The sequence below is a fragment of the Simochromis diagramma genome, unplaced genomic scaffold, assembly GCF_900408965.1.
Source record: "Simochromis diagramma unplaced genomic scaffold, fSimDia1.1 OVJJ01000343.1, whole genome shotgun sequence".
Lineage (NCBI taxonomy): Eukaryota > Metazoa > Chordata > Actinopteri > Cichliformes > Cichlidae > Simochromis > Simochromis diagramma.
This window is the reverse complement of record NW_024386831.1, coordinates 15,374,225-15,399,634: the sequence shown is the minus strand read 5'-3', so window position 1 is coordinate 15,399,634 and position 25,410 is coordinate 15,374,225. Positions and strand designations below refer to the sequence as shown.

The window sequence follows — 25,410 nt, the reverse complement described above, 5'->3', positions numbered from 1 at the left end:
TTCCCAGCCAAAGTTGGGCCAGGCGAAAGATACTTCCAAACATTTTGGCCTGGCTCCTAGACAGAGCAGCGTAATACAAGACAGTGCTTCATACTATAGCTGACAAGATGGTGACTGACAAATTTTGTTCTTTGAACATAATGTCCAAAATCCTGCCACATTTTCTTTATTCATCAAAGAAAGAACAAGCTTGATGTCAAACCCAGGCTGAATCACTTTCGCAATGTCTGTTCACCACATATGGACTCTCTCTCTCTGGGTTTCTCTGGAGTCTTGTCACTACACTTCCTGCTCTACTTTAAGTAAATGCCATACTTCTTCAGTAGTGCCCACACAGGTGAAGATGCCAACTACGACCATGTGTTTACAATATACTTGGATTCTGGGTCTATATTAAGGGTTTTTAAAGCAATATTTATGCTGGATTCTTAAAGATGACATTTTACAAGGTCCCCTATATCCTTAATGATAGGTTCTGACACCTTGATATACACTACCAGTCAAAAGTTCGGACACACCTTCTCATTTAATGGTTTTTCTTACGTTCCATGACATATTGTAGATTCCATTCTCAGATCTCTTCTGCTTGTTGCTTTGCCTTAGTAGTGGTTTCTTAGCAGCTATTTGATCATGAAGGCCTGATTCAGTCTCCTCTGAATAGTTGATGTAGAGATGTGTCTGCCACTGAAACTCTGTGTGGCGTTTATCTGGGCTCTAATCTGAGGTGCTGTTAATTTGCAGTTTCTGAGGTTGGTGACTCAGACGAATTTATCCTCAGCAGCAGAGCTTACTCTTTGTCTTCCTTTTCTGGGGCGGTCCTCATGTGAGTTTCGTCATAGCGCTCGATGGTTTGGTGACTGCACTTGGGGACACATTCAAAGTTTTAGCAATTTTCAAGAGTGACTGACATTCAGTTCTTAAAGTAATGATGGACTGTTGTTTCTTTTTACTTAGCTGATTGGTTCTTGCCATAATATGAATTCTAACAGTTGTCAAATAGGGCTGTCAGCTGTGTACCAACCCAATTTCTGCACAACACAACTGATTGTCCCAGCCCCATTGAGAAGGCAAGAAATTCCACAAATGAACCCTGATAAGGCACACCCATGAAGTGAAAATGATTTCAGATGACTACATCATGAAGCTCATTGACAGAAGGCCATGGGTTTGCAGCACTGCCAACCAAGCAAAGGGTGGCTTTTTTCAGGAATCTCAAATATAAAACATATTTAGAGTTATTTATCATTTTTTTCTTTGCTACATAATTCCATATATCTTGCTTCATATATTTAATGTCTTCAGTATGTATCTAAAATGGAGAAAGTAGTAAAAATTAAAAAAAAAAAAAAAAAGATATAATGAGAAGGGGTGTCCAAACTTTTGACTGGTCGTGTATATCAATAAGGACGTGTTTTGATGACCATTAGAACAGGTAGCCCTAGTAAGCTGTATAAGCAGAGATCACCCACACTAACCTTTGATGGCCACTCAAAGCAGGCTTCAATATCAATAATTTATTTCGTTTTCTACAATATGTCAACCACAAAACAACTGAGCTATGCCTTCCTGCTCAAATTAGACTGATCTTCAGGATTTTGAAATTTTGACATTTGTGGGATATATGTTAATATTTTCAAAAGCAATTCCTATATTTTTAGTACGCATGATATAGTATCTAAAGTAAAAGGATCAAACAACGCCTTCTGCTAGCTAATGTCTATATAATGAGAATACCAATAACATTTCTCAGACTGTTATTTTTTTAGTATTGTTGAAACATTTTCATATACATTTATACATTCGTTGCTCCAAACAACAATTGCATTAAACGTATTCAGGTCTAAAAATATTTTATTGCCTTTAAAATATACTGGGAAGCACCGTGTTGACATCACCACTACCCTCAATCAGACTGCTACCTCAAGAAACATAACAGAATATAAAATACAATCTGTAGGCCAGAGTTCTGTAAGAAAAGCGGTGGAAAGAGTGCATGCATATAAGTGCAAAGCAATCATCAAATTTCAGGCAACTTTTTTTCTTATTGCAACACTTGTGGAAAAAGAAATAAAGGGCTGATTAGCAAGTGAGCTGCTTGTATTAGTGGGCATGGTGCTTTGATCAATAATGGTCTGTACAAACCACAATGGATACAGCCATTAGAATGCTATAGCAGCATATCCCAGGCGGTCCATATTCCGTCGTCTTTCACTAATAGGTTTTTAGGTGCATTCTCTGGATGTGCAACAACACATGCAGTATTTATTGCTCTTTGCTAAGTACAACACCTCAACTTTCTACCATGTAAGTGCAATTACAATATTACTATCAATTCTATATGCTTTGTTTGGATTTATACAATAACAAAAGGTACTATTAATAACAATAGATGCTAAATTCTTGGTAAAATTGTTTAGCATTTGTGTTAAATAATCTCTGTGAATAAAACTGTGGTGCACTACACAGACATTTCCCATTGCTGCACATGCACAGAGCTCAATACCAACCTGATTTACTCTACCATTGATGTGTGCTGTAGAGAGTAATGATTATGTGCCAGAGTCAGTGCTAAACAGTATCTGACAAAGCATGGAAAGGTCTCTCTTGGAACAGTTGCACCCATGCTCCTGCCGTGGATTCAACACTGCATACTTACATACAGCTGATGAATAGTGTTGCATAACACTGGGCCACCAATTATCACTGTGTGCATGTGCGTGTTTTTATTGCAGAGAGTAAACTTAGTAAAAATGTGCTAATGGGTGAGAAATTTTAGCATGAGCTGAGCAATTATAGTTTATAATACACAAATAATAATAATACAATTGATAAGACTTTAAGATTAGCCTTAATTGATGTAAAATTGTGAAGGAAAACTGTAAAGACCTAGCAAAAAGAAGGCCAGCCACACACAACACCCGCATTAACCTAAGCTGTAACATCAAAATGTAATTCAATCCATGGAGCACACATCATTTCCATATATTCAAAGTAGGTTAAACTTATTTTACATTTCACATGCTCTATTTTTTTTCTTCTTCAAACGCACAGCTTCGAAGGTGGGACCAACTAAATAAGTGGTGAAACTGGTATGTGATATTTTTAAAATTGCAGTTCAAAATATTTTGACACTTACTGGAACAAACTCATCTTATGTTAATTTGCTTATACTAGTGGCAGCAGAAGAGATCACTTTTTATAAAAGGGACGATTGCGCCACCTTGAGATACAAAAGGGGAAATACCGAGTCCAAAACGTGAAAATGGCGTTAAAAGTGTGTTTTCATTACCCTGAGTATTGTCTGTAAGGCTTCATACACGCCCTAGATACCTTTGGTACTTTGCCAGTCGTCGCCCGAAAGACTTTTCTTAAAAATACTTTTTAAATTGCAAAATGGATATGAACAATGTAAGGCTTTTGATCTGTTTCTTACTTTAGAATGCTAAGGAAAAACAAGAAGCTGTGGACTAAAATAATGTCTGGCAGAAATAAAGTAGGGATTAATTACCTTCATTTCGCCACGCTCCTAAGTTACCAGGCAACAGTAAATGCGTTAGTGCAAGATGGCGAAAACCCAAACTAACAGTACAATAACATCCTTTTTACCCTAAAATAAAGTGTAGTTCCCGATCATTTCCAACTGTTATACTGAAGCCTGTTACTGTTGCTACTTGAAGCGAACATGGAGGATGAAGAGACAACCCTGGTAAGCAAATTCGATAAATGCTACGACGTCCAAGGCTTCAAATGAAAGTGAATGGCGTATTTAAGCTAAGATACGAAACATAAGTAACATGTATAACGTGTGGTTGACGTATATCTCTCTCCAAAAAGTTCAACAGTGATAACAGCATTTGCACCGGCTAACGTTTAATGCCGTTGCGCTTACTAGCTAACGGAGGAGCTATCTATTTTAGTTAGCATTTGATATTTGTTCTGCTAGTTGGAAAATGGTTTACAAACCGCTTTTGCTAACACCACGGTGTCCTCCGTATGCTTTTCCACAGGCTCTGATTAAGTACTATTGCTACGAGAAGTATTTCAATCACGCGGTGAACGCTGCAGCGGCTGCTCAAAAGAAGTACAGCAATGATGCTGTCTATACTTTCTTTCACGCATACGGTAACCTCATGCAAGGTAAGCTCGAAAAAATCTAATTAAACGTTTTCAGGTCGGATTTGTTGCCTCTCATTAGTGCATTTCTGTCATTATTTGTTTACAGATCAAATTCAAGAAGCTAAGGTAGAACTGGACACTATAAGAGATCATCGAGAGCTCTCTCTCTGCACATTAATGGCTCTTGTATATGCAGAGAAAAAAAAGACAAACCCAGGTAAGACAACATTTTCACACCATCCATTTATTTTTCCATGGATTCTTGTGGAAATGGATTGCCAACAAGTGCTTCCAGTCTTACAGTGGGGCAAAAAAGTATTTAGTCAGCCACCGATTGTGCAAGTTCCCCCACTTAAAATGATGACAGAGGTCCGTAATTTGCACCAGAGGTACACTTCAACTGTGAGAGACAGAATGTGAAAGAAAAATCCATGAATTCACATGGTAGGATTTGTAAAGAATTTATTCGTAAATTAGGGTGGAAAATAAGTATTTGGTCACTTCAAACAAGGAAAATCTCTGGCTCTCACAGACCTGTAACGTCTTCTGTAAGAAGCTTTTCTGTCCCCCACTCGTTACCTGTATGAATGGCACCTGTTTGAACTCATCATCTGTATAAAAGACACCTGTCCACAGCCTCAAACAGTCAGACTCCAAACTCCGCCATGGCCAAGACCAAAGAGCTTTCGAAGGACACCAGGAAAAGTATTGTAGACCTGCACCAGACTGGGAAGAGTGAATCTACAATAGGCAAGCAGCTTGGTGTGAAAAAAATCAACTGTGGGAGCAATCATCAGAAAATGGAAGACATACAAGACCACTGATAATCTCCCTCGATCTGGGGCTCCACGCAAGATCTCATCCCGTGGGGTCAAAATGATCATGAGAACGGTGAGCAAAGATCCCAGAACCACACGGGGGGACCTGGTGAATGACCTGCAGAGAGCTGGAACCAAAGTAACAAAGGTCACCATCAGTAACACACTACAACGGCAGGGAATCAAATCCCGCAGTGCCAGACGTGTTCCGCTGCTGAAGCCAGTGCATGTCCAGGCCCGTCTGAAGTTTGCCAGAGAGCACATGGATGATACAGCAGAGGATTGGGAGAATGTCATGTGGTCAGATGAAACCAAAGTAGAACTTTTTGGTATAAACTCAACTCGTCGTGTTTGGAGGAAGAAGAATACTGAGTTGCATCCCAAGAACACCATACCTACTGTGAAGCATGGGGGTGGAAACATCATGCTATGGGGCTGTTTGTCTGCCAAGGGGACGGGACGACTGATCCGTGTTAAGGACAGAATGAATGGGGCCATGTATCGTGAGATTTTGAGCCAAAACCTCCTTCCATCAGTGAGAACTTTGAAGATGAAACGAGGCTGGGTCTTCCAACATGACAATGATCCAAAACACACCGCCCGGGCAACAAAGGAGTGGCTCCGTAAGAAGCATTTGAAAGTCCTGGAGTGGCCTAGCCAGTCTCCAGACCTCAACCCCATAGAAAATCTGTGGCGGGAGTTGAAAGTCCGTGTTGCTTGGCGACAGCCCCAAAACATCACTGCTCTCGAGAAGATCTGCATGGAGGAATGGGCCAAAATACCAGCTACTGTGTGTGCAAACCTGGTAAAGACCTATAGTAAACGTTTGACCTCTGTTATTGCCAACAAAGGTTATGTTACAAAGTATTGAGTTGTATTTTTGTTATTGACCAAATACTTATTTTCCACCCTGATTTACGAATAAATTCTTTACAAATCCTACCATGTGGATTCATGGATTTTTTTTTTTCCACATTCTGTCTCTCACAGTTGAAGTGTACCTCTGGTGCAAATTACTGACCTCTGTCATCATTTTAGGTGGGGGAACTTGCACAATCGGTGGCTGACTAAATACTTTTTTGCCCCACTGTATGTGTCTCTTTGTGTTCCCAGACAGAGAAGTTATTCAAGAACTTGATGCTAAGGTAAAAGAAGATCGTAAAAGTGCACCTCCCAAGAGTCTGTACTATGCTGGCACCTTTCTTTGGCTATTAGGGCGAAATGATAAGGCAAGAGAGTACACAGAGAGAATGATCAAACTTTCCAATGGCTCGAAAGAGGTGAGATCGACATATCTATTTATTTAGTTATTGTTTCAGTTTGAGAAATCAGCATTACTCTTCAATTTTTATAAAACATTTAAGCCTGATAAGTGTTTGCATGTTTGTCAAATGTGGACTGATACGTATTCTTTAGGGATTAATCCTCAAAGCCTGGATAGATGTGACATCTGGTAAAGATGCCTACGCCAGAAAGGCTGGGAAATACTTTGATGAGGGACTGAAAGAGAGAGCAGATGTTTTCGCCATGATGGGAAAGGTGACATGGGAAATACAGATCCACATTACATAGTCTTCCTTAACCACAGCTACATATGTTAGCATGTTATTGTTTCTCTAGTTGTTCTTACAGGCCCTGTAATTCTAACATTACGTATTGTATCATTATTTTAGTTATTCATTTGACAGATTGTTGTTTGTGATTACTCATTAGTAATGATTCTAGTGATTTTAACCACTCAGTGATGCTTCATGTATCCCAGGCACAATACTGTGAATATCACCAGATCTACTCTGGAGCATTGGAGATCATTAACCAAGTGATTGTGAGCTTCCCTGTGTTTTTACCTGCTCTCACCAAGAAAATGAAACTGCTGCTGAGCCTACAAGACTGGGACCAAACCATAGATGTAGCACACAGGTGATTAAGATAGTTCAGAGCTTTCTCCCAAATCAAATGTAGGAATAGTCTTTCATTTTGTTTTGCAAGCTTATTTCTGCTCATTTCCTCGTTCTTTTTCTTAAAGAAATGGTATTATCTCTGTAAGATCAGGAAGTGCAATAAAATTTATAATCACCAGGCATATAAGAAAACACAGTTTGCCTTTACAAATGGCTCCGCATTCAAGTGCAAATGAAACACCAACGTGATGCCTCAAACCAGTGCACACTGACTAAGCCATTGTTTGTGCTTGCCCCCCACTCCCCACCCCCCCTGGACTTTAGCAAGTGGCACATAGTATAAAAAGTCCTTTGAGCCAAAGTGTTGGAAAGACATACAATTCCAAGGAGTTGCGGTTCAGGTTTATAGAACAGGAGGAAGAGTGATTTCTCAGGTTGCACCATGTTCTGAGCCTCTGTGGTGCCTTAACTGTGATGTTATGAAATGGGAGGGGTGCAGGCAGCAAACAGTATTCATTACATCCTTCAAACGCCTTCACAAGTCTTTTTATCTTTAATGTTATTTGCCTGGGAGCTCAACACACTACTGCAGCAGTATCAGATATTCTATTACTACGAATAAAAGAAGTCCAACCTTATTAAGTGTAGGAGATGGACTTTATTCACATCTCCTTGTGTCATGTTTCAGGCTTTTACAGAAAGATAAAAATAACCTGGAGGCACTTCGGATGTTAGCCCTGCATTCTTTATGCCGAGACGGCAATATTATCGAGGTAGAACTTACACATTTTCACACATTCATACTTTCATTTCATATTGCAGAAATTGGACACAAATACAGGTAAACTATTTGTTTTCATTAGTTTGTATAAATTGTTTTTATGTCCCCAGTCAGTAAAGCATCTTTCAAACCTCATCAGCAGCTTGGAGATTTTGGAGCCACGCAACCCTGAGCTTTTTTACCAAATGTCTCTGGCCTTCACTCGGGTCGTAAGACAACTTTCAGCATTCTTTCTAAAATCACAATGGTATAATTTAATTGAATTACAGCACTTTGTTGGCTTGTTCTTTAATTATTATCATTACAGTGTGGACGAAATGAGAAAGTGATTGAGCAGACTTTCAGAATGGTGGAAAGAGCCTTTTCTCTGGCACAAGGGGATTCTGACTTAGCCACAGAGCTGGGCTACCAGATGGTGCTTCAGGGCAGAATCAAGGAGGCAATGAAGTGGTATAAGACTCCTTTTACCAACAGGGATCACAGTAGTGTTTCTGCTTTGACTGGTAATGTGTTCAGATTATTTTTCTGTATGTTAATTTGGATCAGTATGTCACAGATTTCAAAAATATCTTTGGAAATAACTTTTTTCCCCTTAATTAGGTATGATTCATTGCCAGCTGATAGAGGGAAATCTTGAAGATGCAGAACAACAGTTGGAATTTCTGACAGAGTTTCAACAATCTATTGGAAAATCAGCGGTAGGATTTTTTTCTGCAGGAATACGCAAATTCTGGTCGAATGTTTTGGCTTCTCGCAGGATAAGCAACGGCGGCTTCATTGGGTCTTTCAGTGACTTTTCACTGTTTTCCAGAGTGACTGTTTAATTTCACAGTGATGCCTCTTATTCATCTTGTACTCTTGTCAGTTTTTTTGCAGTACTTTCTGTTAATTTATATCTATTTCTCTTTCGTTCTTTAAAAAATATATATGTGTTAAAGGAATTATTATACCTACGTGCTGTGCTGGCAATGAAACGCCACCGGTCACAGGAAGAGGTCACCAACTTGCTGAATGATGCAGTGGATGCACACTTCTCCTCCTTACATGGGCTGCCTCTTGGAGTAGAGTACCTAGAGAAACTGAATCCTGACTTCCTGTTGGAGATTGTCAAAGAATATCTTGCCCTCTGCCCTGCCAAGGTACAGCTGGAAGAATCATAAGGGACAGGATGTTTGTGTGTCCTACAAATGTTTATGTGAATTCTTTGCTTCAAGTTTGTGCATTCCCAAAATAGATACATGGGTACAGATATGGATTCTAAGAATATAATAATGAGGCTTAAAATAAAATAAAAAAACCAAAACAATACATTAAAAACAAACTTTTTATTTTTTTTGCCAAAGCCTCCTGCTCCAGGCCAACCTGCTGCTCCTCAGCTCCAGCACTGTGCTACTGTGTTGGATAAAGTAGTAAAAATTGTGCCAGGTCTCCTTCAAGCAGTGTTCTTGCTTGCCAAAGTTAAATATCAGTCAGGTGAGTACCGTAGTTAAAATATTTGTATTTACTTTTCTTAGATAGTTTTTTAAATTGCATTGCTTCTGTGTTCATTCAGGTGACATTGATGCTGCTCAGAGTACTTTACAACACTGCCTGGACCAGTGTCCTTCTCATGCAGATGCTCATCTGTTAATGGCACAGATCCATCTACTGCAGGGTAACGTGAGGCTGTGCTCTCAGTCCCTTGAACTCTGCCTCAGCCATAACTTTGAGGTAAAATCACCATCAACACCACAGTTTTATTGGCAGCTAAATCTGTATAATACACTGTTTCAATGGCTTATTTGACCCGCTGCCAGATAATTAATGTTCTGTTTTTATAGTAACTTATATATTTATGAAGCAAGCCGTTGTCACTAGCAGTCATAGGATATGAAGTGTTGAAGTATTGCCTTGATTTTTTTTATGCATGCATAATGACAGTAAGGAGTCTTGAATTTTTTCCAATTCCAGATTCGAGACCACCCACTGTATCACCTGATCAAAGCTCAGACTAAGAAGAAAACAGGTGAGCTTACTGAGGCTATTCAGACATTGCAGATAGCCATGAATCTTCCAGGCGTCCGCAGAGCTGGATCCTCGTCCAAGTCCAAAAACAAGAAGTCAGAACTGAGCTCTGCGGACTGTGTCTCTGTCTTCTTGGAATTAGCTGAGGCCCTTTGGCTCAATGAAGAACAGGTAAAATAGTGTATTTTGACTGGCTAGTCAAAGCTGGTGCACTTACTTTGGGTTTCAACATACATCAAAAAAGATGGAAGAATTCAGTATAAGCTCATGAATGGATTTCATATTTCAGCATGAAGCAGCAAAAGTGATGCAGGATGCCATCAATGAGTTTTCAGGAACACCTGAGGAGCTACGAGTCACTATTGCTAATGCGGACCTGGCTTTGCTGCGTGGTGACACAGAACTGGCACTGAGTATGCTCAGAAATATTACCCCGGAGCAGCCCTATTACATCCAAGCTAAGGAGAAAATGGCAGATATATATCTGAACCACAGAAAAGAGAAACGCCTGTATGCAAGCTGTTACAGGTGAGCACTAAATCTGGACTCCAGTGAGCAAAATACAGAAATATTAGGCAGTAGTTTAATATATGAAGACACATACTATCTGAAACACAATGTGAATTTTTAAAGAGAAATAGTTGAAGTAGTTTAAGTTGATTGATGACATAACCTTGTAATATCTCCCGAAAACAGCTGCTACCTGTCATCAAGTTAAGTCTGTAGTACAATTTATAACATCACAAGATTAAACTAAATGAAATAAAGGCAACCAAAGCCATTCAGCTGAAAGGAAATGAGCAGTTTCCTCACGTCTTGAAACTGGTCTCAGATGATACTTATTATTGACAGCTGAGACTTAGTAAAGTGTGACTGAATCACAGACCAGCGCAGACATCTGTCTGCATAATGAAGCACGCCATATGTGATATGATACCTCTATCTTTTCTCCAGAGAAATGATAGAAAAGCTGCCCAGCTCTCACACGTATGTCTTACTTGGTGATGCCTGCATGAGGATTCAAGAAGTAAGTGCAAGATGTGTTTCATCTGTGTCTTTTGGACAATATAACAACCAACTCAAGTTTGGCTTTAAAATGCTTGTTTTTAATGTAATCGAGGTATTCGAGAACAACAAGAATAACAAAAAGGTAGATTTTGCTGATTGTGCACTTGCTGTGCAGTTTTGAGCATAATGATGAAACAGTTTTACTAAAGCTTCGTTGCTAAAGCTATAAAACCTAAAAGCCTTGCCCGGTAGCCACTTAAGGTGGTTTAGGAAAGGCCACGTCTCGTGAAATGAGCTACTGAACCAAGAGTTTATCCCTTGAACAATATTGTGTACAGTTTGAATAACATTATTAAAATCACAGGACATCACAACTTTAAATACTTAAACAGGGAACTGACTCAGAGGCTGAGGGGGTGTAAATAGTCATCCTAAATAGTCATCCCTGTTGCTGGAAAGGAAATGTAATTCTCATTTTTGTAATGCTCAAATTTCATAATAATTTATCAAGTATTTTCAAACTTCATGATTCATGTACATTCACTAGGGATCACTGGCAGCATAGAAAGTCATCTAATCGTCTCCCTACTGTTTTTAATGTGAATATGGTGCACCGGATATTTGCAAGCTCACATACACCTCCATCAAATGGCAGCTGAATTCAGTGTGTTATAATGTCTTCAAGGACATGTTCTCCATTATCACACACTAACCACTGATTAACAACAGCAGTGTAACTCTCACTGATCAATTAAAGTTAAACAACAACAGCTGGTCTCTTCATAAAGTTCTTCATTAAAGGTAGACAAAGGAAAAGAACAGACTATCCTAGTGACAGGTTAATCCTCTGCTCAACTGATCAGTAACCTACATAATTTTATAGGTGGCAGCTTAATCCTGCTATGATTACTTGTGTTACACATATTTTGGTTATGTTGATAAGTGAGATGACATCATTGAAGGTTAAAATGCAGATTCCCAACCTGGCTATCAGAAATTGTTTCTTGATTCAGTTTCCTTTAACAGCTCTTACTCATGCAACAGCTTCTAAAGTGTTTACCACGTGTTTATAGCCATTTCTAATATTTACAAAAACTTAAAGCAACACCACTTATCTGCATGTGTGTTTATCCTCAGCCACAGAAAGCAATTGAGGCTTACGAGCAAGCGCTGAAGAAGAACCCTAAAGATGGTGCTTTAGCCAGCAAGATAGGAAAGGCTCTGGTGAAGACTCATCACTACATCAAGGTTTGTGTCATAAACTTATTTAAAAGATAAAATACAAGTCAAGTGGAGACAGTCTTTTGTTGACTCTAGTCTGCTTTTACACAGGCAATAAATTACTATGAAGAGGCCCTGAAAACTGAGCAACAGAACTTCCTGCGTTATGACCTGGCAGAGCTGCTGATGAAAATGAAGCAATATGAGCGCTGTGAAAGGGTCCTGCATGATGCTCTGGCCCATGAACAAGGTGCTTAAGACGTCACACTATTTTATATACAGTGAAGTCTTGACGTTAACAGTGAAATAAACAAGAGAGCCTAGTCATGATTATATTTTGTCCATAGCCATGACGATACAGGTAGTGTTGATTGTGGAAATTCCACACTGCTTAAACTTTTATAGAACAAATCAAAACATTTCTCTGTTGGTTTTTTGAAAAAGCTTTTACTAATTGTTGCCATTTTCATTATGCATTTTGAACTTTTTACACACAGTGAATCAACTACCTGTGCTCTCAGACGACTGCCGTTATCTGGTCCTGTTAGCCAAAGTCCAAAACAAAGTTGAGAAAACAGAGGAGTCTATACTTTCACTACAAAGAGTAAGTAGGCCCAGGCATTTGGCTTTCTCTTGGTCCTCTTTACACACAAAAACATCTTAACCATTGTAAGACTTGTCTGTTTTTTTTCTAATAATAATGATGATGCTGATTGATGTTATTTCCATAATGATGATGTTCTGTTCATAGGCTCGGGATGTACAGGCCAAAGTGCTGAAACGCATGCAGTTGGAGCAGCCTGATGCTGTCCCCATGCAGAAGCAACTTGCTGCTGAGATCTGTGCTGAGATCGCCAAACACTACACAAGTCAGAGGGGCTATGAGAGAGCAGTCAAATTCTACAAAGAGGCTCTTGTGTATTGTGAGACAGATCGCAAGGTCAGTGCAGCTGAATCAAAAACGTTCTGTGTACTTACTGCAGCTGTGGGTAACAAGCACTGGTGTCCTTTTGAGTCTTGCCCAAGTGTTTTAAATTTTTAAATTGTAATCTTAGTTGTTGATAGGTTTATCTAGGCAAAATGACTCATTACAGTTTATAGTCATTACTGTACCAGTAAGTTTGGTACATCGACTTCATTATTAGAATGTTTCCCCTGTTCTTAGGTGATGCTGGAGTTGGCATGCTTGTACCTTACTTTAGGTGAGACTGATGCATGCCAGGAGCAGTGCAGCGTCATTTTGAAGAATGACCAATTTAATGAAGATGCGACTCTGGTTTGTTCTGATCTTTTGCCACTACAGTTTTGACCATAACCTTTTTCCTGAACCATAAATAACAACCTGTGTCTTAAATATATTTGTCCTTAGATGTTGGCAGACATTATGCTTAGGAAGGAGAACAAGGAGAAGGCAGTTTTCCATTTTCAGCAACTGCTTGAACGCACACCAGGTATAACAGAGCCATCTTTCTCTTTTTTATATACACATAAATCAAATGTGATTTGGCATTGTCTAAATGGAAGCCATAATATCTTGCATGTGTTGTTTTCAGACAACTACCACATTCTGTCACGTCTTATTGAATTGATGAGAAGGGCTGGGAAGCTGGAAGACTCCTCCAGATTTCTTGATATGGCAGAAAAACATTCTTCAAGGTCTCGATTTGACCCTGGGTTTAACTACTGCAAAGGACTTCATCTTTGGTAAGTTACAACAGTGTCTTCCAGAGATTACAGGAACATTTGTGTCAAACTCAATGACTAAACTTGTGCTTATTGGTCAGGTACACAGGACAACCTAATGATGCTCTGCGACACTTTAATAAGGCACGAAAAGACAATGATTGGGGCCAAAATGCTGTATATAACATGATTGAAATCTACCTAAACCCTGACAATGACACGGTTGGAGGAGAGCTATTTGAGACATTAGATGGTGAAATTGGGTAAGTGGTCTTAATTAAGAAAATGTAATACATAAGGGAAGAAATACTAGACTATGCAGTGTAAGCTTCTGTTGTAACAGATTTGCATCTGCTTGGTGTCGCTCTCCAGGAACTCTACAGAGAAGCAGGAGTCAGAGCAGCTTGCTGTGAGGACAGCTGAGAAGCTGCTGAAGGAGTTAAAGCCTCAGACTCAGAGTGGACACGTACAGCTCCGCATCCTGGAGAACTACTGCCTTATGGCGACTAAACAGAAGGCCAATATAGAGAAAGCCCTCAGTGTTTTCACAGATATTGCCAACAATGAGGTAAGTAAGTTCTAGGTCCAGCATGACTCTCTCGTAGACGTTATAGCCAAAGTAGAAGCTTTTCTTCCTTCTCTTTCTCCAGGCTCTCTTTTGTGCACATACACTGTACATTACACTGTATCCAACTAAGTATTCATTTAATATTTGCTTAATGTTAATGGATTGTCATCCATACATGTCATCTGTTGTATGGAACTATAAATGAAGCCATTGACAATTTGAGTGCAAACAATTAGAAGTGGCATAGTGGTGCAGTGTTGTCAGATTCATCTCGTCTCACCGATATTCCTGGTTTCCATTCAGAAAGATCATGTGCCAGCCTTGTTGGCAATGGCAACAGCTTACATGATGCTAAAGCAAACTCCTCGTGCCAGGAACCAGCTCAAACGTGTAGCTAAGATGAGTTGGAGCATTGCTGATGCAGATGAGTTTGAGAAAAGCTGGCTACTCCTGGCAGACATCTACATCCATTCAGGGAAGTACGAGATGGCCCTGGAACTCCTAAACAAATGCATCTCCCATAACAAGGTGAGCCTGAAAATGTCGTCACTATTCAAATATGAAATGAGGACAGTGCAGTTAACATATATATCTGTTTTTCTGTGTGCTTTTTTTTTCAAAATTTGTTTCTTTGTTATGCAGAAACTGACTTAAGTAAATTTATAATTGCACAGTTATTTTATTTTTTTCTTCCCCAGTCATGCAGTAAAGCATATGAATATAGGGGCTATATAATGGAAAAAGAGCAGTCATTCCGCGATGCTGCATTGAACTATGAAATGGCTTGGAAACATGGAAATCAAACCAACCCAACTATTGGTATGTCAAAGTCACACGTCTAGCTCTGTTACTAAGGACAAAGATTCAAAGGCTCACATTTCTAACATGTATGTCCATTTTTATTTCAGGGTACAAGCTTGCTTTTAACTACTTGAAAGCGAAGCGATATGTCGATGCCATAGATGTCTGTCATAAGGTGAGACACGTTTGGATGTTAATAGTTTATATCTTCAACATGTTTCTGTCCTGTTAATCTTGTTAATTTTTGTTCACAGGTTCTGGCTGCTCATCCAAATTATCCAAGAATAAGAAAGGACATCCTGGACAAAGCTCGGGCCTCCCTGAGATCATAGTGTTGGACCTGTATTTTTTGTGATAGAGAAATATTTTCTGTAACTATTTGATTGAATCCACATGTATTGTTTTGAATTTTCTGTCAAGTTTTCTGACCATGTAAATAGTTGGTAGCTGACCATCAAAAGAGAGGGTGGGAAAAAGTGTAAAGATATTCAAGCACAACTTAAGGGATTTTTTTTTCCATAGACAGAAAGAGAAAGCTCCTGCAGTTTATAGTCTTTACGAAGTCTGTATGAAAGTATCTTTGAAGTTTATTAAGATGTAAATGTGCTTCTGCATCTGTTACAATCTATCATAACCGGATAACAATAGTGATTTACTGACTTATTTTCTCAAGCGTAAAACAGAAATGTAGACAACTGTCTTTGTCTTTTTCTCCAAATAAAGTTATTTCAGATATCGTGTTGCTGTGGCCTGGCTTTTATCCCCCTTCAAACTTTGATTTATTGTTCAGAAAGCATGGATACCTGCCTAATAGAATGAAAACACAATATGACTAAACGGTTTACATCACCGGTACTGACACAGAAAAACAGTTACAAGCGTGACTAGAATAGGACACACGGTAAGCATTTTAATGGACATAATAAACTGGCTGCCTGCCGTGGGTAGCGAGCTGCGGAGAACACAGTCACTACAGATGGAGTCACTGTGCGAGTCAAAAAGCAGAAAGACTTCAAACTGGGCACCAGAGCAAGCTCCCTGCAGGCGGAATCCACGTCTTTACTCCTGCAAGCATCCAACTCTTTATGAACACAATCCGTTGTGGGAAACGTGGGACGTTTCAAGGATTAGACAAGCTGCAGTGTGCGGTGGTGAGTTTCTAAGCTTATTAGCCAACAACTTTTATTCGGAATACGGAAAGCTTTAAAATAATTATTCGCGTCTTCGCTGGGAGGGATGCGTAACTTTTCCAGATTTTTGTGTACCATGTGCGTTGTCCGTTCCTCTTGAGTTCATAAGTTTAAGCTCTATGGCCAATATGCGGCGTTTCTCAGAGACTTGATTGGATGCGGTGGGATATATCGCGTTCCTCCGTTATTTGTAACCCAGCAACTGTCCCAGTGAATGACCACTAGAACAAATCCTATTAATGACACCTTTAAGCAGCTCCGCGCAGAGCAGTCTCAAACATTTCTCGAGGAGCTCCAGACCACTTTAGCGTATTTATATAATAGTTTGTCGCGATAGCCCAAATGTTCCATTCAGCAGTGATTGTCAAATCTTTGATTTATTTAATTATTTATCTCTAAAGGTTTTAGCGAGTTTTCTTCTGTCGTAATGGCCTTTTTTTGCTTTTTATTTCAGGTGTGGATTGTGTCCTGATGCACTATTTTGATACGCAGAAGTTTTCTCTGCGCAAGCGCACATGTACGTCATAGCCTTTTACCTGAGAGGAGCACACCTGGATCCAACGAGACGGAAGTTCACTGAGGCAATCTTTGAGCAAATCTTTTGACTTTTTTTTTTTGGCTTCACCAGGAAGAAAAGTTCTGTTTGACGTGTAAGCGATGGTTTCCAGCTAAAGCGAGATGGCGTTTGTTTAATTTTCAGAGAGCAGTTTAAAGGACGTTGTTAGCCTTAACTTGTTGGTCAGCGATTCATGGTGCGTTGTATTTTTTTGCTGAGGGAATCCAGACCCGAGGTTGTTTGCTGATTTCACCAGCCGGTTTTAAATATGTGATTTTTCAATGGAGCACAGGAAGCTTCACGCCTACCTTTTTATTACCAAAAGGTAAAATATGCCTAAAGTATGCAGGCAGTATTTCATTATGTTCTCTCTGTGTGTGGGTTTTTTTTCTCTCAACCCTTTATGTCATAAATCCTGAAGCCACATAAATACTGTTTACTCATCAGTGTTCGGATTATGAATATTATTGTTTGTTACAGCTGAATCTCAATCCAAAGCCAGCCTGCTCTACATTCAAAAAGAATGCTTCGCAGAGTACTCCGAAGGCGCCTGCACCCACTGAAACTTCTCATAGTGGCTCTTGTCTTTGTCACATTTGTGTTCTTCATACAATGGGAAGTCGGAAGCCAAAGCCAACAGGAGGACCCGTGGCTGAAGGAAATGGCAGTGAAGCGGGATGCCATGCTGGGAATGGTGATGGGAGCTGTCAATAACTTCAGGGATGCAATGCCAAAGATGCAGATCAGAGCCCCTGTACGTCATCAGGAGAAAGCAGACGGCACGTCTTGTCTGCCAGGTCACTACACTGCTGCTGAGCTCAGGCCAGCTCTGGAGCGGCCACCCCAGAACCCTCTTGCCCCCGGAGCTGCTGGGAAACCTTTCAACACTGACTCGCTGAGCCCCAATGAGCAAAAGGAGAAGGAGAGGGGTGAAGAGAAACACTGCTTTAACTTGTATGCAAGTGACCACATCTCTCTGAGCAGAGACCTGGGTGCAGACACAAGACCACCAGAGTATGTGTACACTCTCCAGGCTTCTGATGAACATGTAAAATAACAATTTTAAAAGATCGTGTTATTAAGGGACATATTAGATCAAACATTGACTTTATTTTTAAAAAAATCAAGTATTTATACTATCCTGTGGATATGAATTCAGTATTGATGCTACTCTTTCTGTCTAAAATATAGTTGCACTCTGAAAAATACCCATATAAATTATTTTAAAAGTAGTTTTCTTAATGCAACAGCGACCATCTAACCCCAACAAATTTCTCTCAATTTCTGTTTTTTGTAACTGGGGAAAATGTCAGGCAGAAACCACAGAGATGATTACTGTGAGAGAGACTTTGTTTCAGCATGCCTGGCCAATTATTGTGGTTAAAATTTCAGGAAGAAGCAACGTTTTGCTTGGCTTGTTGCAGTACATCCAAACACATGGAAATCCACATGGGCTTCTCATGTCAGTTTAGTCGATACAAGGCAGACGCATAAAGCCGGTCCATGTTCTGGCAATCTCCCTAGGCTGAATTACAAAGTTTGTCCTACTCTAATATGGCAGGTATTTCAAAGGCTGCCACACATGCAGTGTCACAGCTGAAATGGACTCCCCACAGGGGAGAGCCTGGAGATGTAATAACTATACTGTGCCACTCAGGAACTGTACAGCATAGTCAGATCTTTGTGCTCTTTTTTTCCTCCTTGTACAGATGCATTGAGCAAACCTTCAAGCGATGCCCCCCCTTGCCGACCACCAGTGTGATAATTGTGTTTCACAATGAGGCCTGGAGCACTCTGCTAAGGACGGTATACAGTGTCCTTCACACCTCCCCTGCCATTCTCCTCAAAGAGATCATCCTGGTGGATGACGCCAGCGTAGATGGTAAAACCTCAATGGGCTCCTTCATGACTGTCCTGCTCACTTTTGGGTTCAATTTCATGCAGCGTGTTGGGTGGGCAACTCACTGTGTGCCATGAAACATGCAGAGGGGAGCTCCCTGCTTCTTCTTTTGTGGCACCTGATGTGGGTTAACAACAGGAAGCAAGGGGCCCCGCGGTGAATACTTTCCTAAGAGGAATTAGCAGTGGTTGAGCTTAGAGATGAGTCAGAGTTAACCATTATAAATGGGTCAGATGTAGGAAGGAAACGTAATCCTGGAAAGGACAGAGGTTTCAAAGAATGAAGTTCAGCTGACACCTAAGCTCAGCTATTTGCTGTGAGCAGGCAGATTGAGTCCTGCAGTGCAGCAGATTTCTTGAAAGCCAGCCCAGTTAAACATGGAAGGAACATAAATTTGTTCTTAATCTGTTTAAGTCTTCTTTTTCGGGCTAGGGTCTGTGAGATTAACTAGTAAGCAGTTAAGCAATTATTGTTATTTAATTTATTTTGGAGTATTTTGTGTTGCTTTATCTTGTATTCATCAAATTAAGCATCTCTGTATCTCTAACTCTAACGTCTAATTGATATCCCACGCTTTCAGATGAGTTAAAGGACAAGCTGGATGATTATTTGAAGCAGCTGAACATTGTACGAGTCATGCGCCAGCGAGAGAGAAAAGGACTTATAACTGCTCGGCTCCTGGGTGCCTCCGTGGCGACCGGTGACACACTCACCTTTCTAGATGCTCATTGTTAGTCATCACCACTGACACTACTCACACATTTAAAAACTGGTTTGCACGCCCTTAAACACACACCCGCACAATTTGTAAACACTGCTTACTCCTTTATAAAGCCATTTTTCATATGGATTTGTGTTCTAAACAAAGTAGTTTAGTGCTTTTTGCAGAGAAAGTAGTAAGTGATGCATTTCCCTATGTGGGTGTATTAACAGGTGAATGCTTTAATGGATGGCTGGAACCTCTGCTGGCTAGGATAGCGGAAAACTACACTGCAGTAGTGAGTCCTGATATTACCACTATTGATCTCAATACTTTTGAGTTCATGAAACCGTCCCCTTATGGCCAGAATCACAATCGGGGGAACTTTGATTGGAGTCTTTCATTTGGTTGGGAGAGCCTACCAGATCATGAGAAGCGAAGGAGGAAGGATGAAACGTATCCAATCAAGTGAGTCAAAGTTGTGCATGTATACTGGATATCGACTTCATCTGAAACCCAATCTTCTTTTGAAGCTTCTAAACATTTAACAAAATGCATCCACAGGACTCCCACGTTTGCTGGTGGGCTCTTCTCCATCTCCAAAGAATATTTCTACCGTATCGGAAGCTATGATGAAGAAATGGAAATCTGGGGTGGGGAGAATATCGAAATGTCCTTTAGGGTAAGGTATTACCAAGCTGTCATTATGTGTGCAAATATCTTTTACCCTTGGAGCCATTCAGTTATTCAAACTGCTGCATGGGCGTGTGCGTCTGTTTTGTCAATGATTAATTTGAAGGTATGGCAGTGTGGAGGACAGTTGGAGATAATTCCTTGTTCCATTGTTGGTCATGTTTTCCGCACCAAAAGTCCACACACCTTTCCTAAGGGCACACAAGTGATTGCTCGCAATCAGGTGAGACTGGCTGAAGTCTGGATGGATGACTACAAAGAGATCTTTTACCGACGTAACCAGCAAGCTGCGCAGATCGCAAAAGATGTACGTATAGCTTCTTACTCCCTCCCCCCCCCCCAGATGTTAGAATTACTTTATTTTTAGTTTAGTAGACACCCAAACCTTAAAACAGACAACTGGTATTTAGAGTTGAATACATTTTAAAATCATGATCTGGAACAGTCTTTAGGATCTCCATGAATGGCATCAGCATGCTCATCCAGATGTTTCTGCTCCTGGTGAAAGGCTCGCATTTTCCTCCAGAATTCGATATTTATTTATTTATTTTGCATTTGAAGTCCTATTCTATTCTACTCTGTTATGTGATTCTTTGAATTTTCTTGTTTGTTTGTTTTTTTTAAAAATGGCAGCAACTTGCAAATTGGTCTACAGCAGAAATTTTTCCATCTGCTTGTATTTAAGTGTTTTAAGGCCACTCATTACTGTCCCTGTAGGAGCCATTCTTGGGTTAATACCTTATGTGGTCACTAGAGGTCACCTTTTTCTGTTTTGATTATGTAATGTAAAGGTATTTAAGGTAGACGCACGTAATCGGTGTCAGGTGTGTCATTGAGAAGGCAAACAGTTTGTGACCGTTGCGCTGTTATGCTATGTCGATACGGAATAAAGACCAAAAAGGACAAGATACATACTGCTGGATTTATTGGACTGTGAACATTCATGCATACCAGTGACATCGCGTCACCCCCGTTAACGACCACCTCAGTGGCTTCAAGCGTAGGCTTAGCCTCTACAGTCCCAAAAACACATAAAAGAAGTTTGAGCAAATTCAGCTCTTGTCCAATGTTTTGCATAGAAGAGGGATTATGTCTGCTTATCAATAACTTCAGATACTCTGCAGAGAAAAGTATACCTCTCTTACCAGGGCAACCACTGCAGAGTAAATTGAAATATTCCTTAAAAGCTGTGGGTGCTATGGGGGATGTGGGGCACGTTTTGGGGGGTAAAAACCAACAGAGGAAAAAGAGGCCTAGAAGCAGTCATCTCTGGTAAATGACACTGTCTCTCAGGGTTTCCCAACATGTGGTCCCACAGGTCCTATAAACATTTCCCTCCAGGCGACACCTCACAGAGCAGGCCAGCCCTCACCCACTGGCTTCAGACAGACACGGCTTTGTCAACAGCATCACAGAATCCACTGTAGTTGCTATCAGTAAGCACTAGTGTGAGAAGCATCCTTGTCATTATAGTAAAGCCCTCATTATTTAGGTGAGTTAGGCGCCTGCAAATCCTTTGAAATGAGTCATTACTCTCCACTCGCCACTCCCAGTTTAAAAAGTGCAGTGATCAAATACTTGTCTGTAGTTAATTTATCAAATGAGTAATTATACTACCAAAATATACCTGCTGACTTAAGAAAAACAAGTATGATAACAATCAGCAATATTTTGATTTATTTTAAACAGAGTAATATTACTATGTTTTTGTATAAAGAAGTAATGTGTCTTTTCCATAATGTAATTTTATAAAAGTATGTAGTGTGAAAATGCAGTATCTATACTATTAGCTGGTGTGAAGTTTCAGACAGATTCACACAAGGCTTAGGTTTTAGCATCAGGTCAGACGTTCACTGAATATACTGCTTTTTGATACAGAGGAATGTTTTTGTCAGATATCTAACAGCAGGAATAGAAGCTAAATACAATATAAGAAGCCAGTCTGGGGCATTGTTGCGTTGCAGCAAAGCCAAGGTAGCATTAAATATGCCAGAAGTGTACTTTGACAGTTTAAAAAAAGTTTTGCCTCTCTGTTATAACAGGGAGCTTTTGGCGATATCTCCAAACGTGTGGAACTCCGTGAAAAGCTGCAGTGCAAGAGCTTCTCCTGGTATTTGCAGAACGTTTATCCAGAAGTCTTCATGCCTGATCTCAACCCACTTCGCTTTGGCTCAGTAAGATCACACACCAGACCACCAGCTCTCCTTTTCAAACCTCACAGCACACTGTCTAGCCACTGTGGGTTTCCACTTAGGATCTCCAGAGGGTACTGAGCAGTTCCAATTTAACACCACTGAAAGCACTCTAGAGGCTAAAGTTGTTTGAACAGCTTGCACTGGATGTTAGTTTTTCATTTTGTTTCCTCTCATTGCTTTCCCCTTCCCTCCTCTTCTCTGTAGGTGAAAAATGTGGGCAAGGACTCATGTCTGGATGCTGGGGAGAACAATGAGGGTGGGAAACAGCTGATCATGTACCCATGTCATGGTCTAGGAGGAAACCAGGTCAGTGGGAACACGTCTGTTTTATCTCTTTTTGACAAGTTGAGCAGGTTTACTTAAAATACATTATTTGTTTCTATGCCGTAGTATTTCGAGTACTCCACACATCACGAGATTAGACACAACATTCAGAAGGAGCTGTGTTTGCACGGGGCGGAGGGGGCTGTGAAGCTGGAGGACTGCCAGTACAAAGGCAAAAAGACAGTGGTGGGAGCAGAGCAAAAATGGGAACTGAAAGATGTGAGTTTAGTCTTTTTAGTGTACACTAATTTCACAATCCCTGCATTATATTATCGTTAAAGTAATATGTGTGTGTATATATGCATTTTTAAATTTTCATATAGAACCAGTTATTCTACAATCCCGGATGGAACATGTGTCTAAGTGCCCGTCACGAGCATCCTTCTCTGGCTCTTTGCAACCCTTCTGACAGATACCAGCATTGGTCCTTCGTCTGAGTGCACAAAATACCACTTTAGAAAAAGCTAATCTGTGTGAGGAACAAGCTAGGACAAAAAATACTATATGCAGTTTCCATGCTGATTTTTTTTCCTTTTTTAATTATTTTTAGATAAATTATCACACTGATTTTTTTATTTATTTTTATACAGAGATGAGCTGAAGGAAAGTTTGGGCTGAGTATATGAACAATGAAGATGCACTTTGCTGACAAGTGCCTCTTTTGTGTTTGACATGTTTTCACCACTCCAAGTCTTCACAACCAAAACACACAGTTTTGGGTATTTAAAGCTAACACTAGTAAGTTCCAGAGACGACTAACTATAGGAAAGAAATGGGAAGGAAAAATAACACGTGTTATAGGGTTAAGGTCTTGGGCACAAGATCAATTGGTTCATCAGGTCTCCGCAGCTCTACTTGACTGATTGAACTCTGTTCTTCTTAGAGGTAGTCCCTGATTTATATTGTGATGCAGTGCAGAACAGACATCCAAAGCCTCCTATAGAAGTCGAACTGGATAAAGGGACTCCAAAGGCAAAATGGGATTCACATCATTTTAATAGTAATTAAAATGGAAGAAACCTACTAAAAAATGTTGTCATAGTGGGCTAAGAGGTGATTACTCATGACAATTTTACATTGCTTTGCAGTGACTCTTTTCTCCAATAGTTTAAGTGGAACCTAATCATGCCCGAAAACAGTCTCTCACTCTATAACTAAGCCAAGGATCCCCTCTGTGTAGGGTGAAAAGGGTTTTTCTTTTAATCTGTCAACAAATATATGAATCTAAAATGAAGAAAAAATTGTGTATTGTGTAGATCATAAAGATTCAAAATGAAAAGTCAAAAACACATTTTAGGACAAGCAGTGAAAACATGACACTGACAAGAATGATGTACATTGTGCCTTTTTAAAAATGTGTTTTTTGGATTGAAAAATCTCCTATTCAGTACCGTCCAGTGCCTTGGATAATTTTTTGTTTGTTTCTGTTTTTTATTTCCCCTTGGACAGGAATGTGTGTCAGTGTTTGTCAGCGCGGGTGATGGTTTATTGAGGTTAGGGTTAACAGATTTCTGTCAACACAGTGTTTTGGTTCATTTTATTTTTTTTAATCAAAAGGGCCTTCAGAGCAGGACTGAACTTTATACACTTCAGTTGATTCTGAAAGTATCTTTTTTTATTGTTGTTATTATTGTTGTTATTTTTTTTTTTTAAGTCTTCCATATTTTTTTTTTTTTTTTGAGGGAAAGTAATTTGGGTCTTAAACATGTATTTCAATCAGTTAATTCATAGGGTTTTTTTGTTTGGTTTTGTTTTTTTGGCATCATGTATGCAGTAATGAGTACTGTCTTCTGAGATATATTATTTTTAACTGCAGCACAGTTTTCCTGTATTATTTAAGTTTGTGCTTTGGTGGGGTCTTCTTATTTTTTATTTTTAGTGTTTTTTTTAAGGAAACTGTGAATGGAAAATATTGTGCCCAAGGGAGTCCATTTTTTACAGCAGGGGTTCTCAAATGAATTTCTGGTGCAGGCACTAGTGTTTAGATGGCTGTGGATTAATGTAAATTTGTTTTAGTGGCGGAAGAATGGATACAAATGTTCTGTGTTAGAGTGCCTTGGTCTAATGATTATATTTTGAACTCAATAAATTCAGTTGGGTCCCGCTTAGAGCTGTTGCATTTCAGTTTTTCATTTAGCCTGCAGAGGGCGCTTTGCAACTAGAAATCCAACTTTGCCTCTGTTTCAGTAACCTCCTCACTTTGTGTGCTTGAATATGAAAATATATCAAAAGTGATTTAGATACAAAAGAAATTTTAATATTTATTTCAAAATCATGTCAAGTGAAGTTGTCTATCTACAGTTTGAAACCAAACACAATGAAAAAGAAAAATTACCATTTTGTGCAAAACATATGCATTTCACAGAATACGAAATCGAATTAAATAAATCAGGCACATGATGTTTTACAACTCACAACCAGCATGAAACAGAAGACTTTTTTTAAGATAGAGAAGCAATTTACTCAATACAGACTTTTAATAAACCACAATAAATACACATTTCATTATATCATTCGTAATAAATACTGGAACATAAAACCAAACACAGGATTCCCACATGGATGTCATCATATTAGCCTTCTCACACTGTATGCTTTGGCACAGTTAATCAGAACTATTGGCTTTGCCGATGCCACCGATTGCCTGAAAGCAGTCTGTATACTTCCTTCGTGGCACGTGGCGTGACAGGTCCCAGCTACTCGAGTGTCGCACAAAACCACCCAAACTCTTGCGCCGAGTCTTCTGATTATAGTGATGTTGCGGATATTTGCAGCTTGGAAGTGGGACAAATATCAGTATTCATGCAGGAGCAGGGAGCTCAAGGTAACACCAGCATTACAGCAGCGCTGTTTACTGAAGTATTGCAGTCCTCCACTTGTTGAGCAGTCACTTCAATTTCCATCTTGTCTGTGATTTTAAAGGTTACTTATACATTTCTGGTAAATATTCT

General features: G+C 39.8%; 2 protein-coding genes across 2 annotated transcripts; both read left to right on the top strand.

Annotated features, from left to right (window-relative positions):
• Nucleotides 1–3,412: 3,412 nt before the first annotated feature.
• On the top strand, nt 3,413–15,637 carry ttc21b (tetratricopeptide repeat domain 21B). Its single transcript, XM_040028180.1, has 29 exons — nt 3,413–3,706; nt 4,008–4,137; nt 4,223–4,333; nt 6,048–6,214; nt 6,351–6,473; nt 6,697–6,854; nt 7,524–7,608; nt 7,727–7,825; nt 7,924–8,119; nt 8,217–8,314; nt 8,555–8,755; nt 8,960–9,089; nt 9,169–9,326; nt 9,567–9,791; nt 9,910–10,148; nt 10,575–10,647; nt 11,766–11,876; nt 11,961–12,099; nt 12,347–12,453; nt 12,601–12,789; nt 13,015–13,125; nt 13,219–13,300; nt 13,403–13,553; nt 13,634–13,795; nt 13,905–14,100; nt 14,404–14,628; nt 14,799–14,919; nt 15,009–15,076; nt 15,156–15,637. Exons 1-29 carry the CDS (start codon nt 3,683–3,685, stop codon nt 15,231–15,233), a joined length of 3,957 nt encoding a protein of 1,318 aa, XP_039884114.1. The 5' UTR covers nt 3,413–3,682; the 3' UTR covers nt 15,234–15,637.
• Nucleotides 15,638–15,880: 243 nt separating this feature from the next.
• galnt3 (UDP-N-acetyl-alpha-D-galactosamine:polypeptide N-acetylgalactosaminyltransferase 3 (GalNAc-T3)) lies at nt 15,881–24,569 on the top strand. Its single transcript, XM_040028184.1, has 12 exons — nt 15,881–16,052; nt 16,546–16,972; nt 17,128–17,661; nt 18,357–18,529; nt 19,128–19,277; nt 19,481–19,715; nt 19,812–19,929; nt 20,047–20,247; nt 21,983–22,114; nt 22,340–22,441; nt 22,526–22,678; nt 22,783–24,569. The coding sequence occupies exons 3-12, from the start codon at nt 17,171–17,173 to the stop codon at nt 22,894–22,896; spliced, it is 1,869 nt and encodes a 622-aa protein (XP_039884118.1). The 5' UTR covers nt 15,881–16,052; nt 16,546–16,972; nt 17,128–17,170; the 3' UTR covers nt 22,897–24,569.
• The last annotated feature ends 841 nt before the right edge of the window (nt 24,570–25,410 follow it).

Bases quoted from the DNA above. Each gene is read 5' to 3' on its own strand.
- galnt3 (XM_040028184.1), top strand. From the start codon at position 17,171: ATGCTTCGCAGAGTACTCCGAAGGCGCCTGCACCCACTGAAACTTCTC. The intron at 17,662-18,356 runs GTATGTGTACAC...CTCCTTGTACAG, and splicing joins GCAGACACAAGACCACCAGA to ATGCATTGAGCAAACCTTCA. The intron at 20,248-21,982 runs GTACGTATAGCT...CTGTTATAACAG, and splicing joins CTGCGCAGATCGCAAAAGAT to GGAGCTTTTGGCGATATCTC.
- ttc21b (XM_040028180.1), top strand. From the start codon at position 3,683: ATGGAGGATGAAGAGACAACCCTG. The intron at 12,100-12,346 runs GTGCTTAAGACG...TTTTACACACAG, and splicing joins TGCTCTGGCCCATGAACAAG to TGAATCAACTACCTGTGCTC. The intron at 13,796-13,904 runs GTAAGTGGTCTT...GTCGCTCTCCAG, and splicing joins ACATTAGATGGTGAAATTGG to GAACTCTACAGAGAAGCAGG.